This window comes from Sebastes fasciatus, chromosome 15 (genome assembly GCF_043250625.1).
Source record: "Sebastes fasciatus isolate fSebFas1 chromosome 15, fSebFas1.pri, whole genome shotgun sequence".
Classification (NCBI taxonomy): domain Eukaryota; kingdom Metazoa; phylum Chordata; class Actinopteri; order Perciformes; family Sebastidae; genus Sebastes; species Sebastes fasciatus.
Window position 1 is genome coordinate 29,311,216 of NC_133809.1, and position 25,488 is coordinate 29,336,703.

General features: G+C 43.3%; 1 protein-coding gene across 1 annotated transcript in view; it reads left to right on the forward strand.

Moving 5' to 3' along the window:
- Positions 1-25,488, forward strand: part of LOC141783720 (transcription regulator protein BACH2-like) — a 67,253-nt gene that overhangs the window by 36,164 nt on the left and 5,601 nt on the right. Inside the window, exons 2-3 of the mRNA XM_074661168.1 lie at positions 6,231-6,514; positions 14,099-15,529. Coding sequence (XP_074517269.1) covers positions 6,248-6,514; positions 14,099-15,529 — 1,698 coding nt within the window. The 5' untranslated portion in view covers positions 6,231-6,247. The remainder of the gene's footprint in view (positions 1-6,230; positions 6,515-14,098; positions 15,530-25,488) is intronic.

The following is a 25,488-nucleotide window of genomic DNA, read 5'->3' on the forward strand; positions in this document are numbered from 1 at the left end:
TTTAATTAGTTTACAGGACGCAACGTGTGATGCTGAACTTGGATTATATTATAAAACTAAAGGTACGTGCACATTAGCTGCAGACAGCCCTTAAAAAGAATCTAAATGCCACTGTTGTACGGTGTTAATCACAGTGATCCCAGACAGGCAGTGAGAGCGATACTGCAGTTTGTGATCTAGTAGTGTTTTTTTCTACAAATGGTGACGCTAGAATAATATCTTCTCCATTTTCAGGGTTTCTATTAGCCAACCGTGCACATCACAGCCGAAGTTTAACAGAGGCCAACTCTGAGCTGTGAGTCAGCCGGAGTTGAATTAAAATCACAGAAAAACAGCAAAAGCATCCTTGAAATTGTCCGTCGTGTGGAGACAAGTGAATATTCACAGGACCGATATGCAATGTGACTAAACCTTCACTTTAAATGACACATACAACTGTATACTAGTTCTGGTTTCTGTTATACTATAGAATAAAGTGAAGGTGGGAGTGAAAAAAATGACGTGCTCTCTGGAGAGTTAACAGTACTTATTGGCCCACATAAACACCAATACCACTATATTATGTGCAAGGAACTAATATCGGCCGATATATAGCTCTAATTACAATATAACCATTGATTTCTTTTATGAAATGAAATATAAATCTGGTGTGAGAAAAAAAAAAAAAAAGAAGATACTCATGTAAATTCATCTGACACACAAACAAGATTGAGGTAGCTCTGTGTTCAGCACTCCTGGCTGTGCTTTAAGAGGCCCAGTGGAGCAGTTCAATATCAATCATTATGGCTGTTTAATAAGACGTCGTCATATTTAGAGAACACGCTCCCACTGTGTCCCTGTGTGTTTTCCACTCTAAAACACTTGCATATCAGGTCCCCAGCTATTGAATCAGTGTTTCCTTTATCATATATGAATTAGGACTGTCAAAGTTAACGTGATAATAAGGCGCTACTGCAAATTTTTGGTTTTAATGCCACTAATTTCTATAACGCATTAACGCAACTGACGATTTAAAGTTAGAGGGAAGATACTGGTATCATATAAATAACGCTCCAAACTTACGCTAAATTTTGGCAAGGAAAACCTGTTATGGCCATTTTCAAAGGGGTCCCTTGACCTCTGACCTCCAGATCAGTGAATGTAAATGGGTTCTATGGGTACCCACAAGTCTCCCCTTTACAGACATGCCCACTTTATGATAATCACATGCAGTTTGGGGCAAGTCATAGTCAAGTCAGCACACTGACACACTGACAGCTGTTGTTGTCTGTTGGGCTGCAGTTTGACATGTTATGATTTGAGCATATTGTTTTATGCTAAATGCAGTACCTGTGAGGGTTTCTGGATAATATCTGTCATTGTTTTGTGTTGTTAATTGATTTCCAATAATAAATATATGCATACATTTGCATAATGCTTAATGCTTAAAATGCAATAATTTGCGTTTAATCGTGATGAAATATTTTAATGGATTGACAGCCCTAATATAAACATCCAGTAAGTTCTATGGTGTGTCTCATACTGTATTTCGGCAGCTACAGTTCTCCATGTAGCCTGGTTCCACTCTGAAAAAGTTCGCTGTTTCTCCTCCCTCCTCCTCTTCAGTTGTGATTTTACAGTTTGGGGATTATGGATATCAGTTAGCTGCCTGTCAGCCCAGTCCGCTGCTGAAACATCCCAACCCTCTCCTCACACATATTAAAGCAAAGCCCAGAAAAGATGATGAAACCACTGGCAATGTCTTGTTTACCAAAGCCCCTCAACTGTCTCTGAACAATTTACCCAGCGTGGTTTGGGGTGGGTAGCAAAAACATGGAGAAGCGTAGCTTTAAATGCCAAAGACTGGGATAATTCAAAGTGAGAAATGGGGAAATGTTTATGCAATTTCTCCAAATAATTTCTGTATTTTCTTGCACTGGTATAGTTTAAGTTCAACTGTAAATGGAGCAAACTGCGTATTACTTTAATGACTTGAATGAATTTTTTGTCACCCTCGATGATTTTAAAGCGGGACTGTCAAACCATTAAAATATTTAATCGCAAATTAATCACACTTTTTTTTATCTGTTCAAAATGTACCTTATAGGGAGATTTGTCAAGTATTTAATACTCTTATCAACATGGGAGTGGACAAATATGCTGATTTGTGCAAATTTAGCCTAAGTTTATTTTCTGCTACTTTATACTACTACTCCACTTCATCTCAGAGCAAGCATTGTACTTTTGACTCCACTACATTCGTCCAACGGCTTTAGATACTAGTTACTTTGCAGATTAGCAAATCAAAATATAATCAATAAAATAACTGATATTATTATATCAATAGTGCTTTATTGGTCCCCCCCAGGGTGAATTCACAAGCTACCCAGCAGTATGTAAAGTAATATGTAAAATATATAAATACATTTAATTAGCTCCACATTTACCTGCCACAACAATACAGCGATGAACCCATTAATGTTTCATATTGTGCAAATATTACAGCACAATTTCTTCCCTTTTTTGCGTTAAGACTCTGTTTTCAGGCTTTAGGAAATCTAGCCTGTGACGGGAGACTTTGGCCAATTACAGGTCATTTCAGAGAGAGAGAGTTCCTATTGGCTGTGCTTCGGACATGTGAGCGGTGCTTGGTATTCCCCAAGAGATCTCAACTTGGCTGCAAGGTCACAAACTTTCTCATTTTACAGCTAAACCGTGCACTACAAGATGATTCTGAAAACATCTGAGGAGAGAAATAGGCATTAAGGTAACATAATATTGATTCATATTTGATCAGCGATGCCTAGTTTGACCGTTTGGTCGGAGTTCGCGAGTGATTGACAGCTGCTCAGAGACGGCAAGGCTCCAGATCAGCTCCGATTGGTTGTTTTCCTCCGGTCTGTGAAATCTTGCTGATGCCGTTAGGAGCACCAGAGGACACAGAGGGACATGATTTCTTCCAGATTACCTGTCTCATGCACTACTGTCAGGATATAGTGACCGCTCAATAAAAATATATATTTTTTTAATCATATTTGCTCCATTTCTACCTACTGCAGCTTTAAGTATAATCCAAGAATAGAATATATATTATTCTGGAATGGGCCATCCTACGGTATATCTTGATGCTAATACTTTTACTTTTACTTAAAGGAACACCGTGAAACATGTTTTTGAATGAAAATTAGTTTGACAAAGAAATTCTCAGCATAAGGTCCACTCACTCACTCACCGGGCCGAATGGACCTGCTGAAGAAGGCCATGAGATGTGGCTGAATCTACCGAAGAGTTTCTAGTAAGTCGACCTCGTGCTATAGGAACTTTTTTGCCAAACAAAATTTTGTTAAATTTGTAATTACTATTTGCTTGAAATCAGTTTGCTTATTTGCCGATGAAAGGATCCAGCGAGATAACATACCGTGTTTACGTGTTTGTGTCACGTTGAAGATGATGTCACGGCAGTTTCACGCGGCGTCGCTATGGCGATCAGCTAAAAATCCCGCCTACAACGAGGGGGGGTATGGAAAACAAGATCGAGAAAAGTAAAAGCGAGTCGACTCGAGCCAAGCCTTACCTTGCAGTAGAAATTCGGCATTTGGTTCTACACATCTAGGGGTTAGGCAGTTAGTGGTCAACAGTACAAACGTGTAAAGTGAAGTGTTTAGTGTGTACAGTAGATGACTAGACATGAAGAACCCCCCCTTTCTTTTGTTTCCCCTCTCAGCAGGCAGATGAATGAACAGAGACAGTGCAGTGGGTAAACAGTGGTAGAGAGAACAATGTGCAGGCATCATGAAAAGCAACAGAGGATGGTCTGAGTGTAAAGTGTTCCTGAGGGGCAGCACCAGATCATCTACTGTATAGTGTTGAGATGATTGGCCCGCGGGCCACGGGGGAGAACAGCCAGAACACTACTTCAGCAAGCCCCCCTGATGCTGCTGGGCTCTGCCTGCTCAAAAACCATGAGTCAGCAGAAAGCAACCCCCTCTATGCCTGCTGACACACACACACACACACACACACACACACACATACACACACACACACACACACACACACACACACACACACACACACACACACACACACACACACACACACACACACAGAGAGAGACTCCAGGGCTGATGAGACAGACAGACTGCATGCTCAGCTGTCTGCGTTGGGGCTTTCTGTACTACAGCATTGAAATTAAACACAATGGACAGAGCTGCCTGCAATCAATGTGGAAGGCTGCTTTATATCTATTATATCTATATTTACTCTAGATTTATGTCTGTATATTAGGGCTGTCAATCGATTAAAATGTTTAATCGCACATTTTTTATCTGTTCAAAATGAACCTTAAAGGGAGATTTATTCTTATCAACATGGGCAAACATGCTGCTTTATGCAAATGTATGTATATATTTATTATTGGAAATCAATTAACAACACATCACAATGACAGATATTGTCCAGAAACCCTCACAGGTACTGCATTTAGTATAAAACAATATGCTCAAATCATAACATGGCAAACTGCAGCCCAACAGGCAACAACAGCTGTCAGTGTGTCAGTGTGCTGACTTGACTATGACTTGCCCCAAACTGCATGTGATTATCATAAAGTGGGCATGTCTGTAAAGGGGAAACTCGTGGGTACCCGTAGAACCCATTTACATTCACTGATCTGGAGGTCAGAGGTCTAGAGGGACCCCTTTGTGAAAATGACCATGAGAGTTTTTCCTCGCCAAAATTTAGCGTAAGTTTGGAGCGTTATTTAGCCTTCTCGACAAGCTAGTATGACATGGTTGGTACCGATGGATTTATTAGGTTTTTGTAGTTTCATATGATACCAGTATTTTCACTCTTTACTCAAGTTGCGATATTGCGTTAAAGAAATTGGCGGTAAAACGAATTTGCGTTAAGACATTATTATCGCCTTAACTTTCACACCCCTAATTTATTATTATAGAGCAAGGCATTACAATACATTATTAATTCTGTGTCATTATAAAAACATATATGAATACTACCTGGTTAAATAAAGAAAAATATATATAGATACTATTTAAGTCCCTACCCACTAGGGGGTTCAGTGAGCACCCTGAAACCATTGCTTGTTCAGTTTACTTAAAGAGGACCTATTGTGCTAATTTCCAGGTTCATACTTTTACTATATGGGGTTTCTACTAGAACATGTTTAATGATAATTAATAATCATGCTTTTTATTTATATAGCACTTTTCATGAAACTCAAAGACACTTTACACAGTTAAAAAGTTCACAAATAAGAACATCATAATATATAAAAAAACACATTAATCACATACAACAGGGTCATTATGTTCCCTTTGTCTATCTTGTTCTCTGGTTTTTATAATTACACAAAATGGATGTAGTTGCACTTTATTTTGAAAGGGAGAACCTCCAAACTCCAGGATGTGAAGTTCAGAGCCCCTCCTCCTTCGTTTCTTCTTCTTTGGTCCTTACTATAAATCCCCTCAACCCTTTTGTACAACTATCCTGTGGGTGGGTGTCATTTCCTTTGGCTGATTTATTATCCTTATCCATCCCATTATTTATCGTACTGTTTTGTTTATATATTTTTTTTTACTTCCATGTTATAACGTCTATCCCAACATGTTAATATATTGATTTCAATGCATTTAGGAATACCGTAGTCGTTTTAAGAGTAAAAGCTGCTAGCTTAAAGTTACAGTTAGTTGTTTGAGCTGCCTTTTGGGCTTTCTTTTGAAAAGCCCGGTCTGCTCTGATTGATCGGCTGGCCCACACTGTTTTGATTGGTCAACCGAACCAAACTCTTCAGACTCCGCTCCAGCTCTGCTCTAACTAGCCTTGTTTGTTTGTTTGTGACAAACTAGCCACTAGGCAAAGTGTGTTACTTGGTGACATCACCATGTTACAGAAGAAAAGGTGGGACTTCAATCAAGGCAGTTCAGGAGCAGTGTTTCTGTGGGGGAGAGGAACTCCCTGTGTCGTGGACTTTGGTTCTTTGTAACTTTGCAGACCTTTTACATGAACAAAAAACTATATAACACACTAGAGGAAAGAGAAAAAGCACAATAGGTCCTCTTTAACCAAATAATCGCTACAAATTCACAGTGTTTCTGAATTACAGCAATTGCATTCTATTTAGCAACCAACTCATTTGCATTTGAGAGCGAGCATTTAAAAATACTACTGTACTTTGCTACCCCCCCGCACCCCAAACCTAGTGTCATAGGTTCTTTCTCTCTTCTGTGCAGGGTGCTGAGAGAGAGTGATGTCGGCAGGCGAGGAGCGGGATGGTGAGGCGGCAGCGCCCGTGTACGTGTACGAATCCAAGGTCCACTGTGCCAACGTGCTGTTGAGCCTGGAGGAGCAGCGGCGGCAGGGCATCCTGTGTGATGTCACCGTGTTGGTGGAGGGCAGGGAGGTGCGTGCGCACAGGGCCGTCCTCGCCGCTAGCAGCCGCTACTTCCTGCAGGCCCTGCTGGGTCACAACGGGTCACAAGGCGAAGCGGAGCCCATCATTAACCTGCCAGACAAGGTAAAGTCAGGGAGTTCCACAGGGAGGGGTCGGAGGTCATGTTAGAGAAACTCAAACTTTCAATGTCTGGGAAAATAACTGTGTTGAAGTCTTCAGGGTTATCTTGGGCTGGGAATCTACAAAATAATAACAGAAAGCCTGTATTACAATAATCATCAGCGTATTGATCATACATCTTTCCCTCCTCGCCCTCTAACACAAATGGTTCAAGCTGAATGTTATTTTAGGAAATCTAACTATAAAGGAGAGAATCTCTGTCTGTCTGTCTGTCTGTGTGTCCTTCGCATATCTCGAGAACCGTTCATTCGATCTACTTCACACTTGGTGGGTGTATTGCTGGAGACCCGAAGGAGTGCAGTGTCAATGTTGGTGCAATCTGGACACGTTCAATACTAATAAACAACACACAACACTCTGTGCAGCACAGGATTATTATAGTAAACTGAAACTAAAACGAAACATAGAAGTGCACTCGGAGAGCGCAGACCTCCGCCAAGGCAGGTTTCCTGTACGTCGCTGCCCCCCCTGTGGTGGCCTGTGGTGTTAATGCACAGACTGAGCGGAGTTATTAAAAAATGTTTCCTGAAGCCGGATCATGATCTGGATCGCCACCAAAATCGAAATGGATTGTTCATTGTGTCACACCCCACCCCTCCTAAAAATTTCATTCAAATCCATCGCGGACTTTTGGAGTAATCTTCCGAACGGACAAACAAACAAACCAACAAACCAACGCCGGTGAAAACACAACCTCCTTCCTAGGCCTTTGGCCTTGGCGGAGGTAATAAGCAGTGAAACATATTGTCAGTGTTATTGTTAGTTAGTCCTTTCAGAAAAACTACATCTAAACTGAAACTATACTGCCTGGTTTCATAGTAAACTAATAATAGACTAGTAAAATAAAACTTACCCCCATGCTTCTGTGGTGCCATTTCTTTTCATTTTTGACTCTGATGTTTTTGACCTGCTTGTTTTTTGCAACAGTCTCTGTAAATATACAACACTTTATAATCAAATGAACATGTCTACCGTTTTCTAGACTAGATATTTGATCCTAAATACAATGTAACCTTATTAACGTCTGTATGACAATATTAAATGTCATGAGCACTTTACGTTTGTACGGGTACTCTCACTCACTCATCTTCAACCTCTTATCCGGGGTCGGGTCGCGGGGGGCAAAAGCTCCAGCAGGGGACCCCAAACTTCTCTTTCCCGGGGCCACATTAATCAGCTCTGACTGGAGGATCCCGAGACGTTCCCAGGCTAGTGTGGAGATATAATCTCTCCACCTAGTCCTGGGTCTTCCCCGTGGCTCTACTCCCAGCTGGTCGTGCCTGGAACACCTCCCTAGGGAGGCGCCCAGGGGGGGGGCATCTTTACTAGAAGCCCGAAACACCTGAGCTGGCTCCTTTCAACGTAAAGGAGTAGCGGCTCTACTCCGAGTCCCTCACGGATGACTGAGCTTCTCACCCTATCTCTAAGGGAGACGCCAGCCACCCTCCTGAGGAAACCCATTTCAGCCGCTTGTACCTGTGATCTAGTTCTTTGGGTCCTGACCCAGCCCTCATGACCATAGGTGAGAGTAGGAACGAAGATTGACCGGTAGATCGAGAGCTTTGACTTCTGGCTCAGCTCTCTTTTCATCACAACCGTGCGATAAAGCGAATGCAATACCGCCCCCCCGCTGCTCCGATTCTCCGGCCAATCTCACGTTCCATAGTCCCCTCACTCGCGAACAAGACCCCCCGAGGTACTTGAACTCCTTCACTTGGGGTAAGGACTCATTCCCTACCTGGAGTAGGCAATCCATCGGTTTCCTCCTGAGAACCATGGCCTCAGATTTAGAGGTGCTGATCCTCGTTTGTACGGGTAGTATTACGGAGCGCGTTCCATGAAGAACACAAAACGAAGTTGCACGTGGCCAGTAAGTCGGCATCAGCTTGGCATAGATGCAGGCTCACTGTTGGAAGGTTATATAACCCACTTCTACTCCCCTCTAACTGGTTTTGCATGGCGCTTAATATGGCGGACCCTCCACGCAAACGTGCAAACAGAGTGGAAGTGTGTAGGGAGAGTGTGTACGGGGGTGGTTTGATAAAGGCCCACTGATTTGGCGTTATTACTACCTCCGCTCCTGGCTTGTCGGCGGAACAACTCCTCCCCCCCATTCTGTGTTTGTACCTTTTATACAGAGCGGTGAGGCGGACTAACGGTGCCTTGAACAGGCTGTGGGTAAAGGGGCTTTCGTTAGTTGCTGCCGTTTCCGTTCACCACCGGGAGCCGATCAGGGAACAGCTCCTGATCCCAGTGGCTGACGTTACCATATAACGCCCCAGATCTGTCATATTGATTAATATGTCTGTGTGACTCCACCTTACAGTAATCACTCGCACTGTCCTCCACCACTTCAGACTCCACCCCCCTAATGCCTGGAAGCATGGCTTTATTTTCCACATCCTTCTGCTGCCCGCTCGTCCTCTCATAAATTACTGGAACTCATTGTGGCTCACAGGTAAACAGATTTGGGTGGAATTTAGTATTTTCAGGACCAAGGACACTGTTATATTACTGTTATACTCTGGCATTATTATATATATATTAGAGAAAAGCCCAGTGGTTCTCGTAACATGGCTAAAAAGAACACTGAATTACAGGCTGTATACTCCTGACTTTTAGTCATGAGCACCTGCAGCTCAGTCGCACAGCAGTTCGTGAAATAGTCACAAAATGTAATGTATTGATTTGTGTACATAGACGTAATGGTCAGCACAAGATCAATTTGTATGTAATCCACGTAATTGTGAACCGGGAAGTATATAGAGCGGCGAACGCCGTGTATGCAGGAGGTCGGGGTGGATCCTTAAACCTAACTAAGTAAATCTATTCTTAAACCTAACTAAGTAGATATTTTCTTAAACCTAACTAAGTAGTTTTATTTTGAAAACACTGGAGCGGAAATTGACACGTGCGTCAATTTAGTAAATCGGTTTGCTATTATTAGGGATGCACCGACACTTTTTTTCAGACCGAGTACAAGTACAAGTACTTACATTTGGGTACTCACCGATACGAGTACTTCTCTGTGCCAAAAGACCCTCGTTAACAGCCATCTGGAGGGTGTGACCGACACACAGCAGGCTGGGGAGTCCTGCATACAAGGCGGTGCACCGCGACCGGCTCTAGGTCGGCCTGGAAAGGCTCGGGGCGAAGGTGAACTTTACAGCGCTCCCCGCCCGGACCTCGCCGCTTCCCAGGGCCGTGGACAAAGTGCTCGCTGCGCCCTCTCTCCACGCCGGGGAGGGACAGGGCCCCCTGCTGACGGTGTGACTGTCGTCCGTCGGGACTCGGCCCACGTAAAAGGCGGCAGGGGTCTGCGGCGATGTCGGCAACCCACCAGACCCGTCTTGAAATGCGGACCAAGGAGTCTAACGCACACGCGTGTCAGAGGGTGCAAGCAAAACCCCGGGGCACAATGAAAGTGAGGCCCGGAGCGCGCCGGCTGAGGTGGGATCCCGGCCCCACCACCGGCCCGTCTCGCCCGCACCATCGGGGAGGTGGAGTGTGAGCGCGTGCGATAGGACCCGAAACATGGTGAAGAGAGGTTAACGTCACGCTGCCGTAATGTGTTATCGGAGCCGTTTTGCGAGTACGAGTACATGAGCACAGCATCAGATCCGATACCCGATGCTGGTATTGGTATTGGTATTGGTATCGGTGCATCCCTAGCTATTATGGTTTAATGGATTTACTTCACCCCTGTGATTGAAAGCAATTGATCCTGTCAGTATTTTAAATGCTGCTGTAACCGGGCCTTTATTGTGGTTTCCTTGGCTTCTTAGCCCTCAAAACATAGTCCTAGATATATTTCTAATCATGTCATGGTCATGGTTCATCAGACAGAGAAGTTAATCCATTTGACTATGATTACTTATCGCTACCATTTTTGTAATTCTGAAAACTCTCAGGGTCCTGCAGTGCACATGTAGCTCTGATCTGGTCTTTTTTTTTTTATTAATCTGAGGAATTCGTCTGGCCTTTTTTATCTAAACTATACTGACTGAGTTCGGCAGTAATCCCCTTCTGTCGATACGTTTGCCCCTGTTTGAACATCGAAATCAGGACACAAGGTCACATTTCTACATAGCATGTTCAGACGAGAGATCAGACGGCAAGCTGAAACAAATAATTAAAGAGTTAAGTGTTAATGTAATGTGTGATTATTGATTTCAGTTCTACAATCTTTTGATATACAATTGAACTTGAGAGTAGTTAGTCATTCCTTAAACCTCACTGCCCAGTCCACGGGCCAGCTGAAAATCAAGCCCGCAGAACTTTGTTTTAAATTCTAGTGAAGATCTCAAATTTGCGTTTTTGGTAGGACAATATCTGTCATTGTTTTGTGTTGATAATTGATTTCCAATAATAAATATATACACACATTTGCGTAAAGCAGCATATTTGCCCACTCCCATGTTGATAAGAATATTAAATACTTGACAAATTTCCCTTTAAGGTACATTTTGGACAGATAAAAAAATGTGCCATCAATTTGCTGTTTATCGCAATTAATTATGGACAATCATGCAATTAATTCATCCGTCCATCCATTATCTGTAACCGCTCATCCTATTCAGGGTCATGCAAATCCTCGCGGTTAAATATTTGAATCCATTGACAGCCCTATTCAATATATGGTGACCAGGTAAAATACACATTACTATTTTAAACTAAGATTTTTTTTACAACCTACTGACTTAAATTGCCAAATTCATTTTTAATTAATCGCGATTAACTATGGACAATAATGTGATTATTCACGGTTAAATATTTTATCGATTGACAGCCCCAGTTTTTGGATATTTCACTACCATACAGCTAAGTCTAACCCTGAGGGGAAACGAGGTGAAAACTAGATGTTAATTGGATATTGATCAATCAAATGCATGTCGGCTGCTTCTCATCAGTACGGTTGGTAGCGGTGTGCAGCGGAGCTTCTCCCGGCTACACATGTGTTTCTGCGCAGGACGCAGCAGCTGCTGATGCTAGCTGAAAATAGGCTTACATGCACACACCGATATACACACACATATATTTTCATGTACACACACACATGCACACACAGCAATATACAGCAACACGCACACACTCACATACACACATATGAGCACACATCCAATAGAAGCCGTGCTGACTGTAGTGAAGAAGAAGAAGAAGAAAGCAGGAGAGATGAGAGGGTGAAGGGTGGGTGAGAAGGGACGAGCAAAAAGAATCCAGGCAAGAAGACAAGACATAAGAAGATTAATAAGGCGGGAATGTAGCAAAATAACTGACTGAAAAATGTGTGCTTGTGGGCTAAAATTCTGTTTCATCCATTTCCAGCTCACTACCTCTTTGTTACAGTCACAATCTGTAGTCTATTTTTCCGTAAATAATGTTGTAACACACAATATCGTTCTTCTTTTACTGTGAAAAAACGGCACTAATTAAAGCTGCAAGCAGCGTTGAAAGGGCCCTCGCCCCTTTGTGCATGTCGGGTGTACCCGCTGCCGTGCATTTCCATGAAAATTCGACACTGCACGCAACAGTTAGAGGGGATTTTCTGCGTGGAGCGCGTGGCGTTAAAGACTCTTATAAAACATGTCAAGTTTAGGGCTGAATGGACAATGTATTATCGATTTACAACAACTTCCTGTTTCCTGTGGGGGGCGCTATGACTATCACTCATAAAGGCACATATGTGTCTTTAGGCCAGGACTCTTATCCAGCTTGTGAAATCTGGGGCAGATCGGACTATGTAAAGTGAAGTTACAACAGCGTCCTGTGTCATGTCGAAACATCGAAATTCGCCGCGTCGCCCAAACGACAACGCCGTTTCGCGAAAACACAAAAGCTTTGCAATTTTGCATCGTGAAGGTGTTGAGATTCTGCTGCCCGACTTTGAGATGGATCTCTTGAATCCTCTAGGAGAAGTATCGTAAAGGTCTATACCTGTATAGTGATAAAATCATGTCTTCTCACATGAGCTACGACATCACCGTTCGAGCGATCAAAAGTTGGAGACACCGTTGGGTCCCTGGCACTTTCGTGCTCGGGGCTCTAACTAGAGAAGTGCACTCAGTGGAGTACAGATCTCTGCCAGGTGTGTCTCGTACTCCCCTCCCAAACAAAGAGGAGTTGGAACTCATTCAATTGTCCCACCCAGCTCGCTTGCAATCAAGATGGAGGCGAAGATTACAAAAACGTGGATTTATTCATCTCGTATCGTGTCTAACTTTAGTGGATCATAACCTTAGTGACAGAGAGGCTTATATTAGAGACGGGCCCTTATTTCTAATTTCCCCTGTGCTCCGATTAAGGCAAACTCAAAACCTCCTCTATGTTCACCTATTCTCTTGATAAATTCAGTATACGGTCCATTTCCATTTCCATCAGTACAGCAATAGTCATGTCAGACGTTCCTCTTTGCCTTTTTCTCCAGAACAATGTTTGGCTGACATAGGGCTGGGCGATACGGAGAAAATCAAATATCACAATGTTTTTGACCAAATACCTCGATATCTAAATTGAGACGATATTGAAGGGTTGACTATTGGTGCTTTTACAAAATATTTACAAAAGGAGATTTATGATAAATAATAAAATAGTCTGGTAAATTCAGAAAATGACATCACTTTACTGTAATGCAGCCTTTAAAGACAACACTTATGCCATATTACAACATTACAATATCCAAAATCTAAGACGCTATCTAGTCCCATATCACGATATCGGTATAATATTGATATATTGCCCAGGCCTAGGCTAACATGAATGAAACTCAACACCAGAATTTTCACATTAAATGTCTTGCAGCTTTCTCTTTGTAAGTAAGCTTTTAATTTGAAAAAAGAAAAGAAAAAGAAAAACACCACGAAGTGTTGAGTTTTGTTGACGGTAGCTCAACATTGATCAGAGGTACGGCAAAGAAGAAATGACGGGAATTAATTAGTATGAAAACATTATTTCTGTTAAAAAAGAGAAAGTCAGCTCAGATCTGTATATGAAACAATAAAATGTAATGGGTGAGTTTGGCCAGCACATACCCCATGCCTTCATTTGGAGCTGCTGCTCAAAGTAAGAACCTTTTCGATGTAAAATGTACTCATCTGTAAGTGGACTAGTGCAGCGCCCGTTCAGAACGCGTGCCCGTTCGGAGCGGGCCCCATTGCTTGGCCCCCCAGAAGTGCTGCTTGCAGCGTTGTCGAGAACCGCTCATCGCTCGTTGATTCCGGGGGAAGTGAAGAAGAGTTGCAACGTTAGTATATCCAGCATCCAGCAGCAAAAGTGATCTGCGGTCAATGAGCCCTGAAGCCCCGCCCCCGCTGCTGTACAGAGCGCTCTTCGCTTGTTTATTCACAGTTTATTAATATTGACCAACTTCGACACTGCACGCCCTCGGGTCCCCAGCAATACACCTGCCAAGTGTGAAGTAGATCGAATGAACGGTTCTCGAGATATGTGAAGGACACACACACAAACAGATTCCTTGCTTTATAGTTAAATGCTCAGTAAAACCATTCTTTCATCTTCTCTCCTCTACAGGTGACCGCTAAGGGTTTCGCTCCACTGCTCCAGTTTGCCTACACAGCCAAGCTGGTTTTAAGTCGGGAAAACATCCACGAGGTCATCCTGTGCGCTGACTTTCTGGGTGTTCACAATTTGGAGGACAATTGCTTTCGGTTCCTTCAAGCCCAGTTACAGAACGACAGCCAACACGCCAGCAACGGCAAGGTGGAATATGATGATGACATCACGGCCGAGGATGCGGCCTTTTCTGAGGGAATATCCTCGGACGATTCTGCAGAGACGAGGCAGCAGACCAATCACGTAGCCGGCACTGCGTCGCTTCCCGCTGACCTTTCTCAATGTCCTAAATACAGGAAGTATCAGTACCAGATCTGTGATGACAAGCACAACGGAGAAGACCATCATGACAGCGATGATGTCATCCTGGCCAACCATACCTCAGACAGCCCTGTGAGCTCACAGTTGTTCAGAGACAGCAGTGCTGCGTCACAAACTCTTCTTACACCCTCCAGGATCAAAGAGGAACCGTTTGTGTTCGAGGAAGACGGAGATGAAAGGAGCGGTTGCAACCCAGAATCGTGTACTGAGGAGGTGCTGGAGATGGAGCTAGAGGTAGAAGGGGTTCCAGTAGCAGCCGAGCACTCTCCGAGCCGAGGTTCGCCCTCTTCCTGCCTGCGCTCCTACCTCCAGAGAGGCGGCCTAGATCTCAGCGGCGTGCCCAGCACCACCATCCAGCAGCTACTCACCAACAGACTGTCCCTCAACCACTACAGGGAACTGGTCAAAGACCGGCAGAGGGATAAGAGGGAATCTCTGGGTCGAGCGGACCTCAAGACGGGCATTGCAGATGTCATACCGACAGCTGGCATTGGCAAGAACATGGAAAGGCCGGTGTCCAAAGCCTCCTCTTCTAAACACGAGGGGGAGCTAGACAGAGCCAGTGTCATTTTCTCTTCAGCAGCCGGCGAGCAACAGATGTTGGCCCATTCTTACATGGACGATAAGTTCCGAGAAAAGGTCTCAACCCTGATGCAGGTGGAAGCTCCTTCTTCTGGTCGGTCGTGCCTCACCACCAGCTGCCCCGTTCCCATCAAGACATCAGCCCACTCCCCTCCCCCCTCTGAGCCCCGAACCCAGACTTCCAGCTCCCGTTCCTCCTTCTCTTACCCAGAGGACGCAGGCAGTGGTAGCTCACCTTTCAACCTCCCCCAGTTTGACTTCTCCTCGTCCCCACACTCAGGCTCCACCTCTGGACTTTCTCACTGCCTGGCCGGGGTAGTGGAGCAGAGGATCCCCCACAGCGGAGAGTCGGTCTTCTCTCAGGGTTGCACCAGTATCAAAAGTGAACAGGGATTTGGTGCCAGCGGCGGCAACTCCAGCGACGAATCAGGCTCCTTCTCAGAGGGAGACAGTGAAAGTGGAATCTCCAGAGTCTCCGGCCCGGAGGTTAGTGTCGTCCTTTACTATACTTTCTTGCCCAGGATTCTCCTTTGTGTTAAGGTATATTCAGCTACTCCTTAAGACTGACCTAGTCTGGACCCTGACACTGGTGCGAGAGCTGTGTTAAAGCGAGGCTGTGTAAGGGGCCGTGCACACGTCGCAGTTTTTGCGCCCTCAAATCCATTGTTGTCGATGTAGACACGCTCAAACGTGAGAGCGACGATGGCGCAAGCGTTCTGAAGCGTCTATTTTTCCGGGGCGCGACGTTTGCGCCCCGAGATAAAAAATAGTTCAACATTTGGAACGCTGCAGTGCGTACCGCATGACATGTGACTAAGAACAACCAATTACAGCCAGCAGATATCTTTTCTTTCTTCCGTAAATAAGTTAATCATTTTAGTACAGGTCTACTCAGAGCTTTAGGATCTGTCCCACAGACTATTTTACTTGCTTCACCCTTTCCGTCCAAGGACGTCACAAAATCCGGTTGAAAGGTCAGCCAGACTGATCAAATGGTGAACATGTTCCTAAGTACAGCCTCACAGTGGTGAGGGTGGCCGTAGACTCTTGGTCATGTTTTACGATACTAAATGCCTTTACACACCGGGGGGGTCACAAAAATATGAAATACTCGCCTGTGAATATTTCACACCAAAACTATTCATACCGGCAGCGATGTGAATTTGTGACAGTTGCACCACTTGTTCAATGAAAGGTAAGAATAGATTCAAGCAGGCAGAGGACCAACTACCAGAAACCCATTGACCCAGAGCAGCGTCCGGCAGTCTGTCTGAGCTAAATTATTGTATAGCCTGTTTGTTGTGAAATAAACCCCCGATAGGGCGATGCAAAGCGAAGGGGTTTATTTCACAACAATGACCCGCTAGCTGTACATTATCACACTTATCACACGGCTACTTACTGAAGAAATCAATAGTTTGACATAAAAAATGGTCCGCCAGAGTCCGACATCAGAACTATATCCATAGCAACGGTCTGTTATACATAGCAACGGGCTGCTATAAAGAAATAACAGACCGTAGAACGCCGTGAATGACCAGTCAGAATCGAGTATTCGACAAAGCCGTGTAATCTATTATATCTGTAGTCCGTGTAAGCTATTTCATTGAGTTTCCTTTTAGTGAAATGCTCTGAGTGAATTTGAGTTCCCTCTGGTAAACAGCTACCCAGTGTATATGTCTAGGGCTTTTATTGTGAAAGGGAATAACAGAAGGAGTGTATCTGGTCTGCGCTGCCTTTTTCAAGGTTGAAAGGAGTAAATAAAGTTTATTGTCTTGGTTTGGACTACGGAGCTTCCGTAATGTTGTTTAATAATTTTCTTTAGTATAAACTCATAACCCTTTGGCTACACTACATTTTGAATATGTCCGGTCTGCATAACATGATTGGTTGATGCCTTTATTCGGGTTGCGAAAGCTCAGAAAAATCAACCTTGTTCCAAAAACAAAATCCGGTGGCTTTTTTGCCTTGTAATATTCACATTCTGTATGAAAATTGAAAAAATATATTGACGTGTGCATCTCGATATCAAATTAATTGGCCCAAAAAAAACGCCCCCAAAGTGTAAAGGTCTTAAAGCTCAGAATGTCCCAATCAAAATGGTTCCTATATCCCTGAAACACTGACACTCTCCTCTATCCATTCATATGTATATATATATGGCATCCCCAGCCAAGACATTTACTGACGTTGCCATAAGCCCTGTAAGTAAATCCCTGTACTGCTGCCAACGTTTTCAATTCACATATTGAGTATCAACCACCTCTAAGCAATAACTGGCCTCTTATTAACCTAAACTTTAAGAGCATATATTCCTGTGCTAGTAGCATGTAGCAATGATTTTTTTTTTTTAAAGCATTTCTAGGTGTGATTTACAGCTGGGACTATTCTTAGATATTTTTCCCTCTCAGGAGAAATTACGCAAACACTTCCAACACATAGGCCTACTCCGTGGAGTGAAAAGAGCTGTATGGTTGCCATGGTGATGCACATGCAATATCTGGTGAGATGTGAGATGAGTTTTATACTGGTGCGCGCTCTCACACACACACACACACACACACACACACACGCATGATATTAGGTTTATAGAGTGCTACAGGAATGAGTCCTAAAACCTGGAATTGAGTTAGCATTTTAACACTTCTTGTTCCCTCGTCTGGAAATCAATGGGTTTTTAGTTAGATGCCTGAAATCAGGTCTGTGGTTAACACAATCTGAAGAGATTTTAACGTTTTCTTCTACGATATAAAATTCATCAATAAATACCCCACTAATGAATTTTGTAGCTTTTATTTATCTTAAAAAGGCGGTTGTTAACAAGTGGCTAAATGAGACAGTACTAAACGTCCTCACGCCGACTCGTCCTCCTTTACAGTCTCGTTGTGTTTATACTCGCGTTCATGTGACTGTGGTGTGGTTCGTTTACAGCCTAACTTTAGCTTTTTACTTCTGGAGATTGCGTTTACACTTAAAAAATCATAGAAGTGGTGTTCATTAGTGGAGATTATCTTGCTGAACAAAACGTGTAAGTATCATAAACATGTGTTTACCACAGAGTTTATTTTCTGCAATAATCCAAAACTCAATTGAACAATCCCATTGGCTGTTAGTGGAGGGAACCATGGCGATGCTGACTTCATGGTTGGCCTACAAAAGTACATCATCCCTGGAGCTCCATGGATGTATTAGGAGAACTGGATACAGCATTGGAGGCGGGGCCCCGGTCATTCCTATGAAAGCTGCTCAGTGGCGTATGAAGCCTAAACGGCTAGACTCAAGCGTCCGCTTGATCACATGACTCGGTCACGGGGTCCCAACGTCACGCCGTCGTCACGGCTTGGCGCTCCATTCTCGGTCTGGGTGTCATTCACATGAACGGAGGAAGGGAAATAACTCTGGATTCAGCTATTAGTGCATTCTACAACTTTTAGGACCTAATGATTTAAATTAGGATTATTCAAGTGTTCATACTGGGGAGTTGATTTACCTCAAAAAAATGTATCCGCTGAGTTACAGACGTCTCTTTCCCAATGTAAGTCTATGGGAAAAAGTCTTTTTGGACCCAATGGCATCACGTGACTGACACGGAAGTTGCAGTACCGCCGTTTGACCGCTACGAAAGTTGGGATCAACAGACCGGCGCACTTCCTGGTGGCTTGTGCAGCCCTCTATTAGATCTAAGTAGGTGTGGCCTCTGGCCTTTGGATAAGTCAGTGATAATGTGTTGCAGAGGTTGATGTACCATAAGATGCTCAGCTATTCTGAATAGACATACTGGATCAGGGGTCACAACTACAGACACACTCTATTTATTGCAGTTGCTGCTCTCCTAACAATTATAACTGTGTGTTTCTTGTACTGTGTGGAACTATTTTTGACCCACAAGCCATTTCTGCCGTTCTAACATCTTCAAAATGCTCCATCTGCTGCTTATATCCATGTTGGTATGTGATTATATCCTAATTACCTCCGCCACGGCCAAAGGCCTAGGAAGGAGGTTATGTTTTCATCGGCGTTGGTTTGTTGGTTTATTTGTTTGTCTGTTAGCAGGATTACTCCAAAAGGATGAACAATCCATTAGATTTTGGTGGCGGTCCGGATCATGATCTGGATTCAGGAATATTTTTAAGGATTCCGATCAGCCTGAGCATTATGACCACAGGGTATAACACATGCGCAGTGTAGCTGACGACACGTTGATGATGACGCGCGACCCTGCCTCTTTCCTCGAGCAGAGGTGGATGTGTGTACGGGAACTGCCGGCCGTCCGCGGTGAGAAAGAAAAAAGCGGTAAATGACAGGATGAGCGACAACGTAGTGTAACGTTATACAGACATAACAAGGCTGCTGAATGAGAGAGGCATCCGCCGATACGTTACACGGAAACACAAAGTGTTAATGACAAGCTGACCACCTCACGGTACCGCCAGCTGTGAGCTGTGATCTGTTTTTAAAGTCAGGCACCTTGGCGGAGGTCTGCGCTCTCCGAGTGCCATTCTAGTTGTTTTGTGTGTTCACTAATCTGAGTCAAGTCATCCTGCTTTTTAAGCGACCATCAGCCTCCCAGTTCTGGGATGTCTTACAAGGGAGATTACTACAAAACAAAGACAATCACACATAGAGATCTATTGAGCTTCACATTGTTTACTGTTATAATGATGTGGTTGCCAACATAAAAAAAAAAAGGAGTTAAAGATGACGTTAAACCCCACAAACGTTGCATCATCGTGAACTTGTAATGTTATACAGCTTTCCTACTCTCCTAAAACACATGTGGTTATTTCAGTTGTAGCAGAGGCAGTCATGTTACCTAATTCATTTTAGGAACATATTTGTTACGAATACCCAAAAAAAGCTAGGGTGGATAAACTCCTGGTGTCATTTCATAATGCAGATTACCATCGCTTTAATTTAATAAATTCAACAATATATTCATGCTAATCAACAACAACACTTTGTTGTTCTGGATTACTCATCATTGTTTTTTGTAGTTCTTGATATTTTGCCAATTCAACTACTTGCTTTCAATAAAAGAACCATCTAAATACCTTAAACATCATCATTTAAATAAATGAAAAGTGGGGCTATTTGAATGCTGGTAGTCTAAATACACCCAGTTGGTGGTTTATTGAGTCAACCTGGTGAAAATGAATGTAGTCTAGATCCTATGTTCATGAAGGTTATAATGTTTTAGAGAGGTGTGTGTGCATACTTGCATCATACATCACTCCTGTATATGTACTGTATGTGTGTAGGGTCTGTCCCACTTCTTTGCCCTGACCCAGTTGTCTCGCCCATAGAGTGGACACACACACACACCCTAGGGTGCCCTGTAGGCAGGTGGAAAGGTGTCCTGGCCACGTTCCCTTCACCATCTGCTACTCCTGACCCCAGATCTGCCCTCTCCAATTAGGCCAGCCCACGTAGACCCTCTCCACCCCACTTTGCATTCTGACGTTTTTCTTTTTTTTCCCCTCCTTAAGTATTAAGTAAGTAATTCTTCATATATTGTCTTAACGAGGTATTCTACTGATTATTCAACAATCAACTGACTAATCAGATAATACTATTTAAATATAAATAATTATGGAGACAGGCTTTGTTTGAGTTATCTGGCCGGGGGGGGGGGGGGGTTATATGTAACAGCGAATCACATGCAACATCCACAGATCCAGAGCAGGGTGTTTAATATGTGATTGGCTGAAACTGTTCCTTGCTGGGTAAAAGATACAAAATCTACAAATCAACAGACCACCAAAATACACATTTTAAAATACGAAAAAAAAACTGAGTGTGATAATATTTTATAGGATTAAATATACCGTTCGGATTTTGATTTTTAAGTAGCCTAGAAAGGCAAAGGCACGCAACTATGATGCTCCAGGTACCTCTCTAGCGTCAGTTTTGGACGTATCGGGTGGCGTGTCAGTTTCCGCTCATTACATACATACAGCGTATTTTCAAAATAAACTTCCAACGTAGGTTTACTTACGCAAGAAAACCACTTGGTTAGGCTTGGGAAAACATTGTGTTTCAAATAAGTAAAATATGTACGATTGTTAAGTAAAATACACCGATCAGCTGTAACATTATGACCACCTGCCTAATATTGAGTAGGTCCCCCTTTACCGCCAAAAACAGCCCTGACCCGTCGAGGCGTGGACTTCACTAGACCTCTGAAGGTCTGCTGTGGTATCTGGCACCACGCCGTCAGTAGCAGATCCTTTAAGTCCTGGAAGTTGCGAGGTGGGGCCTCCGTGGATCGGACTTGTTTGTCCAGAACATCCCACAGATGCTCCATCGGATTGAGATCTGGAGAATTTGGTGGCCGAGTCGACACCTCCAACTCATCGCCATCCACATGATGTAAAAGAAAACGTGATTCATCAGACCGGGCCACCTTCTTCCATCGCTCCGTGGTCCAGTTCTGATGCTCACGACGTGCCCATTGTAGGCGCTTTTAGTGGTGGACACGGGTCAGCACGGTGCACCCTGACCAGTCTGCGGCTACGCAGCCCCATATGCAACAAACTGCTCCTCCCTGTGTGTTCTGACACCTTTCTATCGGAACCAGCATTAACTTTTTCAGCAGTTTGAGCTCCAGTGGCTCTTCTATTGGATCAGACAACACGGGCCAGCCTTCGCTCCCCACGTGCATCAATGAGCCTCGGGTCTGACCCTGTCACCGGTTCACTGGTTCTTCTTCCTTGGACCACTTTTGGTAGGTCCTGACCACTGCAGACCGGGAACATCCCACAAGAGCTGCAGTTCTGGAGATGCTCTGACCCAGTCGTCTTGTCAGCACTATTTGGCCCTCGTCAAAGTCGCTCACATCCTTACGCTGGCCCGTTTTTTCTGCTTCCAACACATCAACTTCAAGGACAAAATATTCACTTGCTGTCTGATATATCCCCCCCCACTGTCAGGTGCCATGGTAACGAGATAATCAATGTTATTCACTTCATCTGTCAGTGGTCATGATGTTATGGCTGATCAGTGTAAGTAAGTTTGTTACGTGACTGGCGTTAGTAAAGTACGCGAGTTATGTAACAAAACTGCAGTGAAATAAGTCAACGTTGACTTGGTTTCACACGGGACACGAACAGTGAAAGTCCTGTGTTTGTTTGACCCGTCAAACCTCCCCTCCCACACCCTACTCAGACTTTTTAACTCTTTAAACTACGTCAGTTGCTCTGAGCATTTAATAATGACACGGATGGGTTTACATTGGTAACATGGTTGAAAGCCGACGCTAAAGGGTGCCTCGAGGGCCACTGACCAAGCGTGACGGGTTGGACACTACTACAACCTACCTACCTATTTGTTAAAAGCCTCCGATGCTGCTTGTAGTGCAAACATTTACTATATTTCCAACATAATAGATTATTTCTTGGCAGTATAATGTGGATGCAGTATTTTTTTTCCAGACTGGGATTCTGTAGGAAAGGTGACTCAGATTTTCCTTACAGGAACATTGATTGGTGAGGAGATGGTTTTTTTTTTTCACGCTTTGATCCAAAAATGGGAATTAATTATTGTGATAATAGCGAACGCTGCTGTAGACAGGCAGCAGAACTCGATTTGAATCGTCTGAACATTCTTTGTTGGTACAGATTACAGAACGTAGCGGCTGAGATGTGTGAGGACGACACACCTGCAGGTAGATGATTAGGAACCTGGATACTGTTATGATCATGTATAGGCTGCAGGGGTATGAATATCCAGGTTTTTCAACTCTATATTTAATTATTATGCATAAGAAACATACTTATTTTAACCCAAACCACGATCTTTTGTTAATCCTGTAAAGACACTACGCATGTAACGAGTTTGAAGCTTAGGGCCACTGACCAAGCGGCGGTATTTGACGAGTTGGGAGTGAGAAGGTATTGAAATGCCATATCCCGAATATGATCTGAAACAGGATAACACTCAAAACTGGGAATCTAGTGCTAATGTAAATGAACTCAGTGTTTGACCTCAGAACATTATATAGCCCTAATCTTCTGTAGGTCTGAGGGTGGTCAGTCAACAGTCATTTTTACATTTAGTATAATTATTAGGGCTGTCAATCGATTAAAATATTTAATCGTGATTAATCGCATGATTGACTATAGTTAATCGCGATTAATCACAAATTTTTTTTATCTGTTCAAAATTAACCTTAAAGGAATATTTGTCAAGTATTTAATACTCTTATCAACATGGGAGTGGACAAATATGCTGCTTTATGCAAATGTATGTATATATTTATTATTGGAAATCAATTAACAACACAAAACAATGACAGATATTGATCCAGAAACCCTCACAGGTACTGCATTTAGCATAAAAAATACACTCAAATCATATCATGGCAAACTGCAGCCCAACAGGCAACAACAGCTGTCAGTGTGTCAGTGTGCTGACTTGACTATGACTTGCCCCCAAACTGCATGTGATTATCATAAAGTGGGCATGTCTGTAAAGGGGAGACTCGTGGTTGCCCATAGAACCCATTTACATTCACTTAATACTTTGAGGTCAGAGGTCAAAGGACCTCTTTGAAAATGGTCATGACCGTTTGGAGCGTTATTTAACCTCCTTCACTACAAACTAGTATGACATTGTTGGTACCAGTGAATTCATTAGGTTTTTCTAGTTTCATAAGATACCAGCATCTTCACTCTACTTTAAAACTGAGCCCGCTACAACCTAAAAATTGCAAGTTGCGTTAATGCATTATAGAAATTAGTGCCGTTAAAACAAATTTGCGCTAACCCGTTATTATTAATGCGCTCACTTTGACAGCCCTCGCCAGCAAGTGATGGAATGAGCGTCTCACAACACAGAGTTAGAAATGGAAACCAGAACACCAGAGAGAGAGAGAGAGAGATTGGTGAGGGGATTTATGACCATCCAAGGCTCACTTTGTCATTCCAACCTTATTATGTGACTGCTGAGAGTCATGGAGCTATATATAGATGTCTATATAGTAAAGGACAGGCAGCACCTAAACACACCACGCACACACGCACGCACGCACACACACACACACACACACACACACACACACACACACACACAGGCACTTGCCTCTCTTTCCTCTGTTGTCAGAGCAGTGAATGATGTCATGGTGAAATGCTGGCAGCACGGGCTGCTGTAGCAGACTGTTCTGATGTTACACTACTGCAATGTAACACGAAGTACAGAGTGTTCACTCAGCAACACTTTAACGGAGCAATATTTAAAAAGTAAGAATTCAGCTTTAGACGGCCACAGCAACAGCAACACACCAGTGAGTAAATGATAAGACACAACTGGGAAGAAAGAGAGAATAAAAAAAAATGAGTGAATGACAACATGAATTGATACATACAAAAAGAAAATGGTATGAATCCATCTGAATGAATGATAAGTACATAAGAAAGTGTTCATACATTTAAAATTGTGCACAATTGGGAGCAAAAAGAGCTGCTGACTGTGAAACAAAGAGCTCAGCCTGTGTTCTCTTTGTGTCAGAGCTGCTGGGATCAATACACAGCATCACACTGACACCTAGTGAACGTTACACCACATTGACCTCCATCTGGTGATTTCTGTACTCGCATTACTGAATGCCAGCTGTGTGGATTGCTCAGACGCTTTACTTAAAGGAATAATGAGCCGGACGTTTCCAACAATGTATATATCTCATACATAAATAATCCCTCTCAATCGTCACTCCTGACCCACTGGAAGTGTGGTGGTGGTGTCTGTATCTACAGAGACCCTGCCCTGATGTTGTGCCATGTTTGAGTAATGTTTGGACATAAATAATAATCATCAGGCTGAATCCAACATGTTATATAAACTTCTTCCTGTCTGTTGATTACCGTCGGCCCTTAGACCTGTTTAAAGGTGCTTTCACTCCTACAACTGGGCTGTGGTCGAAAAAGTCAAACACGTATGTCTTAATAGGCTCGTTGGAGATGAGAAAGGCCTGCACCGAAGCGATCACCGGCGATGCATACCGGTTGGATTTGTGTCCGACTTGCTCTGACGTCATGCACACGTGGGCAACGATAACCTCACGAGATTGAGGTGGCTGCAGTTTTTGCTCTCCAACGACTGACAGAGCCCAGGGCATGATGGGAATAGCTGGCTCGCGCCTGATCAAAGAGCTGATTGGCTCTTAGTTTTGACAGCACACACCACGTGTTGTAGAAAGTCACAACTTTCTGTGTAATTGTAATATTTAGCGTTAGTCTCATGTTGTGCAATGAAGGTTTCATCTGTAAACAAACATACATGTTGTGTGGTTGATAATTAAAATAACAATCATTATTATTATTATTATTATTATAATAATGGTTATTTTTTATAGCACTCATCAACACAAGTGCTCATTACAAAGTGCTTTACAAGGCGGACATAAAAATAATAAAGGATAGAATCCAAAGCCAGATAGACACACATTTCCA